At 35.9% G+C, this 11,998-nt stretch overlaps 1 protein-coding gene across 1 annotated transcript in view; it reads right to left on the bottom strand.

The window, feature by feature from the left end:
* Positions 1 to 6,754: 6,754 nt before the first annotated feature.
* Positions 6,755 to 11,998, bottom strand: part of LOC139135840 (uncharacterized) — a 68,604-nt gene continuing 63,360 nt past the window's right edge. Inside the window, exons 18-19 of the mRNA XM_070703584.1 lie at positions 11,851 to 11,948; positions 6,755 to 8,987 (exon numbers count right to left, since the gene is read on the bottom strand). Of these exons, the coding sequence (XP_070559685.1) occupies positions 8,945 to 8,987; positions 11,851 to 11,948 (141 nt within the window). The 3' untranslated portion in view covers positions 6,755 to 8,944. The remainder of the gene's footprint in view (positions 8,988 to 11,850; positions 11,949 to 11,998) is intronic.

The following is an 11,998-nucleotide window of genomic DNA, read 5'->3' as shown; positions in this document are numbered from 1 at the left end:
TGAGCAAAGAAAAGGTATATCATGAGTGATCAAGGAAGTGTAGTATGTGTAGTTCTCTACATTTAAATCATCACATTATGTCAATTATGTCACACTATGAAAACCGGTGTCATTATCCAGAAGAAACATTGCCCCTTCTCATGCTGAAGAATTTCTACAGCCAAATAGAGGTAATTCCAGAATCAGAGTCATTTTTAAACCAACCAGGGCTTAGCCAGCACCAAGTAAAAAGCCAAAAATCATCCTTCTGACAGACCCTGTGTTACAGGTTTGTATCTACAGGTCTATACCCAGACTAAATGTTGTGAGGATATGACTGGAAAGTGCTGTGAACACAATGTTGTGACAGCAGCTTTCCTAAGAATCTTTGACGAACACGTTAGCTTGCTCTCAGACGATTAATAACATAGCAGTTTTCTATCGTAGTAGTTTTCTGAGGTTTGCTTGGCTGTCAAAGCGAGTTGGGGATAGAAGAAGTGACATAAAATATACACATTGCTGTGATAGAGCTCGCCCATGCATTCTCTATAGTCGGACTTCCACTTCAGTTCAAGATCGATGACAGGGTCTATTTCTACACAAGAATTCGATTTTCTTCTGATTAGAACAGAATCGGCCAACGAAACTTGATCTGAGTATTCTCGAGACATTTTGTCATTGGATGGGGCATATTTGAAGTATAGACTTTCATCTGATAAGTAGTTTATCGGTGAAATATCACTTACCGGGCACGGAGTTTCTGTCATCATCAGCCGTCGACATCTTGAAAATACGCCCTCATGTGGCCAATGAGCACTATTTTAGTGGTCTACAGTGTGGTTCTACAGGGTCCGCTATGGGATCCAGTTGTCAACGCGGGATTTTTCCGGTCCACGGTTGGTTTCCAGTGGTCAACAGGGTGGTTTCTATTCCCTACCCTATTTCATTCCTACCCCTGATTTCTGAGGCGCGAATTTTTTTTGTCAGTCTGGTATTATTTCTCACTCACATCCATGGCAAGAAGAAAAGTGATTTCAGATCCCAAATTATTTGTAATGGCCAGGCAGCTCGGAATAAATAAATTGGTCCTCGGAATCGCCGCTTTTAGTTTAGCAGATTTTGATTTTTTTTCAGAAACATGACGTATTTTCACCCACTTGGTCTTGGTATGGTCTGTTATAGCAGTCAAAAAAATCAATTTTACAGCATATTGTTTTCAACAGCCTTCAAATGTACAGTATTATGTTAAAATACACAATATGGAATATGTTGTGTTTCATTAATTTTAACCATCTTGACCTGATGTTGAAAATATGGACTTGGCAGGAAAAGGGATACTGTACGATAGACCTGATCATGATTATTGATAATAGACACCTTCTAAAGGTTTTATTTCTTATATACTAAATGCCATATTACATATATTAGAAATCTAGCCATAATTCTAAAAACCCGCAGCCCGCAACCCGCAACCCGCAGCCCGCAACCCGCAACCCGCAGCCCGCACTTAGCAGATACCAGTGCCTCCCATGATAGCTATTGTGTCATCCTTGAGTGTCCGTACCACTTCTTGAAATTGCCTCTTTCAAAATATTTTACTGTCACTTGTATACTGACAACTTCAGCTCGAAACTGACTGCAAAGAAGAGAGAAAAACATAGATTTTTGCTCTAAAAGATGACCAAATGTTAGGGCGTAAGCTGTGGCCGGAGTCTCGGCCAAGCTAATGGTTCTTAGGCAATATAGTTATCTTGACTTACAGTCCCTGTGTGTCTGTGGTGAAAAAGAGCTTTTGCTGTTACAGATAAATGGATGTATGCTCTTCTTTTATAGACGCAATGTGAAAAGTCAATATAGCTTTAAAAACATTTTGCACCTTTCCGTACCCTCTCTGAATTACCTTCAGCAGCTTCATTCAACAATGAATCTGTTATTTTCTGTAGGTTTTTAATTCTTATTTTCCCTTTTCAGGTGTAGTTTGTTGGTACACTGAGAACATGTTTGGCAAACAGGGCTTTGCTAGTGTAAATAATGCGGACGCTTCATTCTAAATCCACAACCACTTGACCAAGATAAAAATTGTGTCGTCCTGCTGCCAGGGTAGCCGGTATTCACACAGTTCACAGGCCTGTGCGATGAGCTCACTGCAGTGCAATGCGTACACCAGGTGCACGTCTACTGTCATGTACAACTGCTGAAATGTTGTACAAACGTCTCAAGATTCTCGACGGCTTCCCACAAGTCCTGAAGGACTGGGACGCATATGTAGTGCAACATAGAGTACTTTCTCTTCCACACTGCTATACAAGTGAAGAGGGATTTGTGTGGAGTCGTTACAATAGTATATGACGCAAAATAAGTTCTTTCCAGTGAAGTAAAGTGCCACGCTTTTGTCGCCAGGTACAATTGGTGAATCAAGGACACCCCATAAAAGCTTCAGACTGACGCAAGCAGACAAATGACCCTAGGCTAGTTCATGCAACCTTTGATCCACGATGACTCGACACTTTCTTGGTCTTCGCCAAAAACTGTCTCCGTGAATTCGGAGTATGTGGCCGACGAGCATTTACAGTGCTGGCTGCAATAATAGCTGTAGTACTGTAGCTCGAGGTTTTGCCTTGGTATTTGGGTAGGACCAGTAGGGCGGCAAAACCAGATTTTGCCGTGCAACCCAAATACTATAATTTTGGCCCTGATGCCCTGCGGTAGCTTCCTTCTCATTTGTTGACTGTTGTCGCAACAGCAGCCATCGCACGGCCCGAGGACTGCAATTATTGCAGCTAAGACAGTGCCCATCTGATTGATGTTAACGAAAAGAAACGAAAATACACATGATACAAAAATACCAACAAATTGTATCATAAAACTGCATTTTATAAGCGTGCTAAAACTTGTCTTTTTGTAAATGAGGCTATGGTTCACCTGCGGAATTCGAAGCAGACTCGTTCTGGAGAGCTACATGTATCAAAATGACAGAAGTGGCTTGAGCTAATTAGGCATCTACTATCTCCAGAGTTATAAACAAAATGACATTGATAAATATGAATATTATTGATATCATAATTGTGGAATATGAATATTATTAATACAGTCAAACCTGTCTCAATTGTCACACTTAATTATTGAGTGGTCACCTTATTAAAGTTGTCACGTTATGGCAGTCCAGTGATATATTACATGTTAAAAGCCTGTCACCTCTCTTAAGTGGTCACTGGCCACATGCAATTCTCGAATTTTGTACAAAAACTGTATAAAATAGTCAGCATATCCGACTCCGAGAGACCACGTAGACTCAAAAAATGCTTGGACCACAGTCCTTCCACTGTGCTTTGACTAAAAGACAGAAGTGAATCTTTTTAACTGATTTCTTTATGCATCATAATTCTTTTGAGGATTAAATACATGTTTAATGATTTGTCAGAGATTTCCAATCTTGAATCCTATTATGATTTTTTCTCATCTTTTACTTGTTTCACCACTCGGCAAACCACCTATGTCCAAAATAACACCATCCCCTACAGAAATGGCCATCTCTTTCTACTGGTCACCTTCTCCCAGTCCCTAGTGTGGCCATCACTATACAAGCAGGTTTTACTGTACATATTCCTTTATGTTTAAGATTGGGCTTCTTTTGCACTCTACAATCAACCACACAACTTCCTTTCTGAAATTTCTCAAAGTTTAATCAAGAGTAATAGCATTACATCCCATTGAACTTGGTGAGCTTTCCCACCACTTGCATTAGGATCACCAAAATGAAGATATTTCCGGCAGTAGTGATGAATTCATCAAACAAACTCTTGTTTTACAATGTTGAAGAAAAGAAAGAAAAAATATGTACACGAGCAAAATAAGTAATGAAATCCAAAATACTCCTAAAAATTACACATTTATATTGTCTTGAAATATGAAATTCTTGAAATATGAAATAGTATATTCAGTCTTGAAAATAAAAAGTTTTACAATTCAGATTGTTAAAAACAAAATTGTCGGGCATCAGATGATTATTTAGCCCATATTCAAAACAGCTTTACAAACAAAAATCCGATTCACTGGTAAGTTATTGATTTCATTCATAAATCATACGTCAAGTGCCATTCTTGAAATATTTCCAACTCAAGATGGAGTGAAAAATGTAGAATAATTTCTGGTTCTACCAGTTGCCATTTCTATATTTCTGATAGTTGGCTTTCAGTAAATGTCCTACACTATTATACTCTATGAAGTTATATCAGCTGTTTGTTACATGTAAGCTGTGCCCAAAAACACTGTTCTACTGTCCAAGTACCTTGACACCAGGCCTCAATTGACACGCCAATTTGACAAGCAAAAACAACCTGGGCAATTTTAACAATTGCTTTTTTTCAAAGGTGACTAGAATTTTGTCTGCATAAAAGCTGGGATCTGTTTTCTCTCATTTGGTGAATTGCTGGCTGTATTGACTGTGTACACAACACAGGAGACAATAGCCACACCTCTCAGTGTAATATTGGATTTGCACATGTGCCAAGCAGCCTTGCCTTGGTTACAAGACACATACACTATACACACCTAGACATTTAATGGGGGTTATATAGTGTCTAATCATTGTAGTCATAATTGAAACACACACACACGTCCTGTGGAAGGACCTTTTTACAGGTATCCACTTGGAGAACAACAGGTAATAAAATTTAAAATAGGAATAAATTACATACATCATGAGAAAAGTATAACAATGGGACTTTGAACTCCCTGACTAACCTTCACATCTTGTCACTCAATTACAATACATGTGCCTTCTAATGACCTATTTAACACAAAGACACAATGCAATTGCTGTTCCCATGCCAACAAGAATGACACTCACCAGTTTACATTGACTTACGTAAATCATGTTCACTATTCTAAACAACAAAAAAGAACAATCTACCTGTGCTGTCCTTTGAAAAGGTGAATTATTGCTTTTCTTTTCAAAATGTCAGAGTTGGTGCAATTACAACAGCATTCTGACAATCTTGTAAAACACATGGTATAAAGTGTGTAAACATGCTGGTCAAGGCACTCTCATCAATATTTTATATACATACATATATATATTATATATATATATATATATATATATATATATATATATATATATATATATATATATATATATATATATATATATACACACACACACAAACACACATACATATACAAGCTTTTTGTGGAATCTAAAGACATGATTAGAATAATGCAGCTGCGTAAAACATATACATATATATATATATATATATATATATATATATATATATATATATATATATATATATATATATATATATATATATATATATATATATATATATATATATATATATATATATACATGATGCAACTATGAGTGAATCTTCCTCCATTTAATGATAGTATAATTATTTCATCTTGCTAAAACCAACCACTACTTTGGATAAAAGAATTGTACATACACCATAAGTATGCAAGGAATCATGATTGGTCTACAATGTATTAATGTTTCTTAACGAAATATTTCAGCAGGTGAGCACATAAATTAAATGCACTCTGCTATTTCTTCTTCAAGTCTTGCTTCTTCTTTTTTAACAGCACACAATGACTCTGTCGGTTTCAATGATGGGGATTGAATGTCTCATCACAAACATGATTACATTGTGTCATTTGCTAAATGCTTGTATTGTCTAACAGTCCAGCACTCTCAATCCATGAGACATGCTTTTGTTTCGGACACGCACAGGTAACAGTTATGCTGTGTTCAAATTGACTGTGGATTCATGTCCTACAGCTTGCTCTATCACAATTTTAGAGTAATTTCTTAGCTGCTAAAGAGTAAATGTAGAGGGGAGGGGAGAATGGGGACAAGGGTGTTCCCCTCTACAGAAAACATATTGTTGGGAGGACATTTCTAAAATGTTGCTCCTTGAACTTGGTAGAGAATGCAAACAGTGTTACAAATACTGATTGTCAAAATCTCCAAGACATTATGTAAGAGCATGTTCCTGAAGAGTGGGTAAAGAAGACACTTCATGCGAAAAGATAGACAGACACTTGTTGATATTGACCATTGTACAGTGTGCAGCATACTAATAACTGACCGCCAAACACAAGTCTCTGTTTCTGTCAAACACTCCCAGTAACGGCAAAGCAGATGACAGAAGTGTGTTCCCTCCGTCTTCCATCAGCATAAATTTTGGTATCAGCAAGTGTTGTAGAGTAAGTGTGTAGATTTTTTCTGCTGACACAAAGAGTGCATGTATACATTTAGAAAACACAGTGACAAACTGTAGCTGTGGTCTTGTTGATCATAACCACAGAATGTACTGATTGGTAGTTGTGGTTTTCTTAGGGACCGTCTCATATCATCGCGTAAGTTTAAACCCCAAAAAACTTTTGAGGTGGGGGTTGGGAGGGGGTTTGACCTCCATTCAATTAGTGAACTTCACTCTTGCACTTATTTTACTCAAGGAACCATATCAACACGTCACACATTTAAGGTGTCATTCAGGGGGGGATTTTCGATCGAATTAAAAAAAAAAATTATTTAACATATGCAAATATCTGCAACGATCCCTTACCTTACTGTAAGAACTGTTTTGACTGACTGATATAAAGACCCAGACACATTTCGTTGCCATGTTAGCATATATCTATTGCTTGCATCGGGACAAAAATCACAACTCTGATATATTACACACCTTGCAACCACAATCAATGACCACAGCAGATATAAACAGTTGTATTGCTGAAGTCCCTAGTTACTGCTTGTACCAAACAGTCAATCTGAATACACCTTTTATTGCACTAGAATGGAAACATAACACATAAGTTTGGAAGGCACTTCATATACACCACGTACAATCACCAATTTTTTAAGAATAAAAATGTGATCATAAAACGATTTTTCCTGTTTATATAGAAATTTCCTTTTGTGAGTTTTTCATTAAAAAATATACATGTCTGCAATAATTCTATCTATAATTAGAACTATTATATGTCAACTGCATACAATTTATATTTGTTATTTAAATGTTATAAAATTATTAATTCTCTATGAGTGTATGTTAGTGTACATCAACTTGTACCATTTCTTAGACCATAATTCTGAATAGATTGTTGAAATTCCTATTTTACTCTTTGCATGATTACTAGAAGCGTTGAAGTCAGTCGCATTATAATACAATGTTCCTGATACTAGGACAGCTTTTATGAATTGTGAACAGCACATTTGCCATGTAAATACATGTAAATAATGGAATAGCTGATTACACTTTTTTCCCCGATATTTGACGGCTTTTCGTTTCTCCAGTGAATAAATATAAGAAACCTTCAGAATGCAAAGTTTTCTAACTCAACGTGATCAATTCCACCGTTTCCTCATTCTACCCTTTGTTATGGCAACTGTTTTGTTGACTTGCCTACCATTGTTTACAGTATAAATATACATGATTAGCAAACATTAGTCTAGGCTTCACTAAGGGCTCCCATCAAATAGGCTTGTATCAATGCCTTTGTGTGGAATTGTGGAAGGAACTTTAATTCATGACTCATTTCTGAATATGACAGGGTACATTGTTCTGTAGTATGTGGTAGGAGGGGTTATGTAAACACCATTAACAGGTGACATATTCAAGTTTGCAATTATTGCTCATCTTCACTTCAGTCGCAGGTGTATTAATTAAATTCAGTCCAAGGGGATGGGTCGGAATAGAATTCTGTAGAAAAGCTGCTACAACTGCTTATTATCAAATATAATGGATGTATACAAATAACAGTGCAGACATACACTTGACTCAGTAAATAGATTGTTTTCAATTAAAGAAGTACCCACCTTGAAATTGCAAGTTTTAAAGTTTTGCCTAAATTTTCCATAAGGAAGCTATGAACCATACCCTTTTGAAAAATCAAAGGTCATTCAAAATTTGGTATAACAGAAAAAATTATCTGATATTTACTGACATTTGTAATTCAAGATGGCTGCCATCCCTGTGTTAAATCTATTGGGAAAAATATAATCTTGATTTTGGTAAAAATGAGCTGGTGGAGACTTTATCTACTCCATGAGCTTTAAAATGAACCCCAAAATGCTGGTGTAAAGGTTTGAGAGTCTTAATGTCTGTCCTCAAGGAACATTTTACCTCAACTTTAAACAGACAATTTCAGAGCAAACTCTATGTTGATAAGATGATTGGATATGCACTGTACATGATTTGATCCCCATCCAAAGATAAGACCATCTGGTTTATAAAGGAGAGCTTCTATTATTCTTACAACACTCTGTCAACACCTGCCAAAGAACTGCCTTACAAATTTAATTCAATTTGATATCTATAGAAACATTCTGCTGAACAATATTTGTTTTCACCAGAACCTGAATAGTAAAATCATATTCTAGTTTAGTTATTTTTTGGTCAGGATAGGGTCAGTAAAGTGAATTTCATGATTAAGCATCACAGAAAAGATATGAATTCAAAATAAAGTTTGTCTCCCCTGCTCAAATTTAGTTTTGTTCAAAAAATTCATGCAGTCTGTATGTATGCTGAAGTGTGCTTGGATGTGAGATTGGAACTGTCTTATATCACACAAAACTTAATCATATTGAGTCTTCAATAGCAAACTGGATACTACTCTCTATGGATAACATGGAGATATCAGAGACAATTGAAAATCTGAGTCACAATTGGCCAGTGATCAATGTTGAGATGTTTCCATTTCAGCCAATTACTGCTGTGCAGCTCTTGAATACAATATGAAAGTCGCACTCTTGTTGAAATTCTGTCACAAATAAAACCTCGTTGATCCAAACTCTGACAATCTGTCGGTAGAGTTGTTTGTGTTTTCCCAACAACAAGTACAGCAATGTTGCATGGTGGTTAACAATAAGTGCTTCCTTTGAAATATCATCAATGCACTTTTTTAAAAGTCCAATTTCTTCAAAAAGATCTGCTACATAAGTTTGTAATCGACATCAAAGATCCAGCTTTGTGGCCTTTTTGATCGCTTGTATCCACCTGAAAAAGAACAAAATCAAACGGTGATGTTTCAATGATGTTGGAACTCAGCTTAGAAACGGTAGTCAGAGTGAAAGGCTATTGCAAGATTATTCAGTTCAATGCTAAAACCTGTTATCATTTGAACAAAATACAATTGGGCTTAATTTTATCAGTGATTCTGATATTCCGATCAAATAAACCAACATTTGTTTATACCGCTACATCAGGCAAAGGTAATTTGGCCTGCCAGATAAGTGAAAATCCAACATTGAAAGTTCTATTGTCCAAAATGTCACCCAAGTCTGATGAACAGTTTGTATTGTACACAGCTGCAAAAGGACTTTCAGTAACAGGTGAATAGTCGTGTTTGAAAGCCCAACATGAATCTTTTATTGTGGTCGGCAGAGTGTCTGTAAACACTATTTTCAAAAGATAACTCAATATTGTTTGTATGAAGCTACACAAGGTAGAAACTTAAACATCAGTACTGACACTCTTGCTGTTTACCAGACAGTGTGTCCTGATGGTTTAAGTTTTTATACAGAGCCCATTGTATTCAAGACAATCAAGTTAATGATCTCAGCAATGCCATGGTGTCTCATCATATTACTGTATTGTAATTACAGATTTAATCCTCTAGAAAACTGAAGACATCTGGGCCAAGACAATTCAATATCTATCTCAGGGAGTATGTTTGTATTTAATTGTTCAAGGCACTCACAGCAAAGTACTGATTTTCTACCATTAAGTGGTTGTGGTTAAATGTCCTTTATGTGTGCAAAGCCCTAAAGTTAAAAGTATATATCAAATAAATATGTCATATTTACACAAAGAGTCAGTTTGATGCCTTTGAGATTGAAAGAGCTTCATTTTCATGCAAGCTTTTTCCATGCCTAAATAGATAATGAAATTTGTTGTTGATAAAATCATATGTCCACTTGGTGACTGTATCTCCTCCCATTTGTTCTTATCAAAATCTCTTCACAGTTGCAAGGTCAAAGGTCAATGTTGTGACAGCACTTCACCTAAGTAAATCAATAATTGTACGAGCACTTGAAAATGATCAGATATGTCTTTGATGAAGTTATCTACTGTCAAGAGTTTGCACTGCTTGTCATGTTCAGTGACCTGACATGACCTTGATCATTTTTCATTATATTTTAGTTAGGGTACAACGCGCCTTGAGGACAGATATTCAAGCTCTAAAATTTTTCCAACACATTTCTGATTTATCTGTTTCTTGAGGCTCATTTCCAAGCTTTGGAAGTATGAAAAATTTTCAATGACTTAGTGTTTTTGTGAACAGAAAATTTTATTTCCCCCTGCCATACAGTTAGCACAGGAATGTCTGCCATTTTGAATTTCAAATTTCGGTAAATGTTAAGTAATTTGTTACTCTAGTTCCAAACTTTGTACAGTTACCCTCCCCCCCCCCCACCCCAACCCAATTTTTATTCTTGATTTGATAAGAGAATTGTTGAAATTATCATTGATGAAAAATTGAACAAAAGATAAAAGTCTTTCACATTTGAGGCACATACTACCGTAAACATATTAATTCCAAACCTTTCACTAAATTCAACCATTCAATAAATGTCCAATTGGTAGCCATATGCAATTTTAATGTGTAGATATTATGCATAACTGTTCTCACAAATTTTCACAGCATTCTAATCAATTTTGGATTTTGTATTTCTAACAAAAGATGGCATAAGTTTTCATCCCTGTACAAGTTTCTATACACTGTTGAAAATAATTTTATTGTGATTAAAAAGGTACACATTTGGAAGAGCTTTCAATTTAAATTATGCTATTATTTTACTCATTAAAGAAATCCAACATTTTATTTTCACATCTTCTATTTTTTTAAATAATTTCATCTGCCATTCCATCTTTTCTTTGGAAAAATGAAAAGTTTACCAAGACTGTCATTATGTAGATAAAATATGACACAGAATCATCAAGTTATTTCAAGCAGGTGTGTCTTGTATCTCTCCGAATTCAAAACACAGTTAGACTTTGTATTCTGCAAATCATTCTATTGTTTGTTGTCAAATGTTAAAACCTGTGATCATGTCAACCAACACTCCACAAATACCTGTTAAATAGACTTGGTCTACCCACCAGGTCATTAGTGGTAGCCTGGCAACTGACGCCTCTGTTTTCGCCGGTGCCATAGTGACAGATGAAAACAAAGTGTTGTTTCCGATCATATGCACCTCTTTTAAGACCTCTCTATTAAAAGCGTTTGATTTATTTTTTTCTGCAATCTCAAATTTCAGTCTTTGTTTCCCATTTGATTACAGGAAGAGCAACAATATTCTCTGGGCAAATTTTCACCAGAATTATTCTACATTAGACAATTTTGAATTTTTCAAAATTCTGGGCATACGTATTTGATTAGAGTATTGAATTGTCTGATAACTGGCTGGCTGAATACAACCTACTGTGTAAAAGTAACCATGCATTTATCGTTTCACGTCATTTCCAATGGAGTAACTTGTCACGAATAAATTTTTAGAAGTGGCGTAAAATCGATGAAAGAGAAAAGTGTGGGTAAAAAATACTTAATAGCTTGATGAATAGACATTTAAGGTGATCTGAAAAGGTTTGTGTGCCACCATTCCTAAATACTAGTTGTCTCGTTAAATTTATTTTGTCCATGGTAATCTCCAGTCGTTACAGCTTATTGACTGAATTTATCACACGCTGAGACGTTGATCATAAAATTCTTTCTTGAGGTCAGAGGCACACTCTGTGTAACCACCATTGACACACAACTGCAGTGTGAAAGGTTTGTGCCTGTCATGTCAGCCAGCATTTCTAAAACAAAAGGTGAACACGTTTTTTTTATAGAGGGCGCCAGTCTGAGTGCACTCACCTGTCTGTATTGTTCTTGCTGTCAGTTTTCAACACAATCGTTTGCTTGCTACTAGGGTGATCTAATTGAAACGCTGTCCCTGCATCAGCTCCCTTGACCTGAAATAATGTTCAAAACGATGTTCACTTTTTCACTATTATTATGTCTT

Source organism: Ptychodera flava, chromosome 6, assembly GCF_041260155.1.
Source record: "Ptychodera flava strain L36383 chromosome 6, AS_Pfla_20210202, whole genome shotgun sequence".
Lineage (NCBI taxonomy): Eukaryota > Metazoa > Hemichordata > Enteropneusta > Ptychoderidae > Ptychodera > Ptychodera flava.
This window is presented reverse-complemented; position numbering and strand designations above follow the sequence as displayed.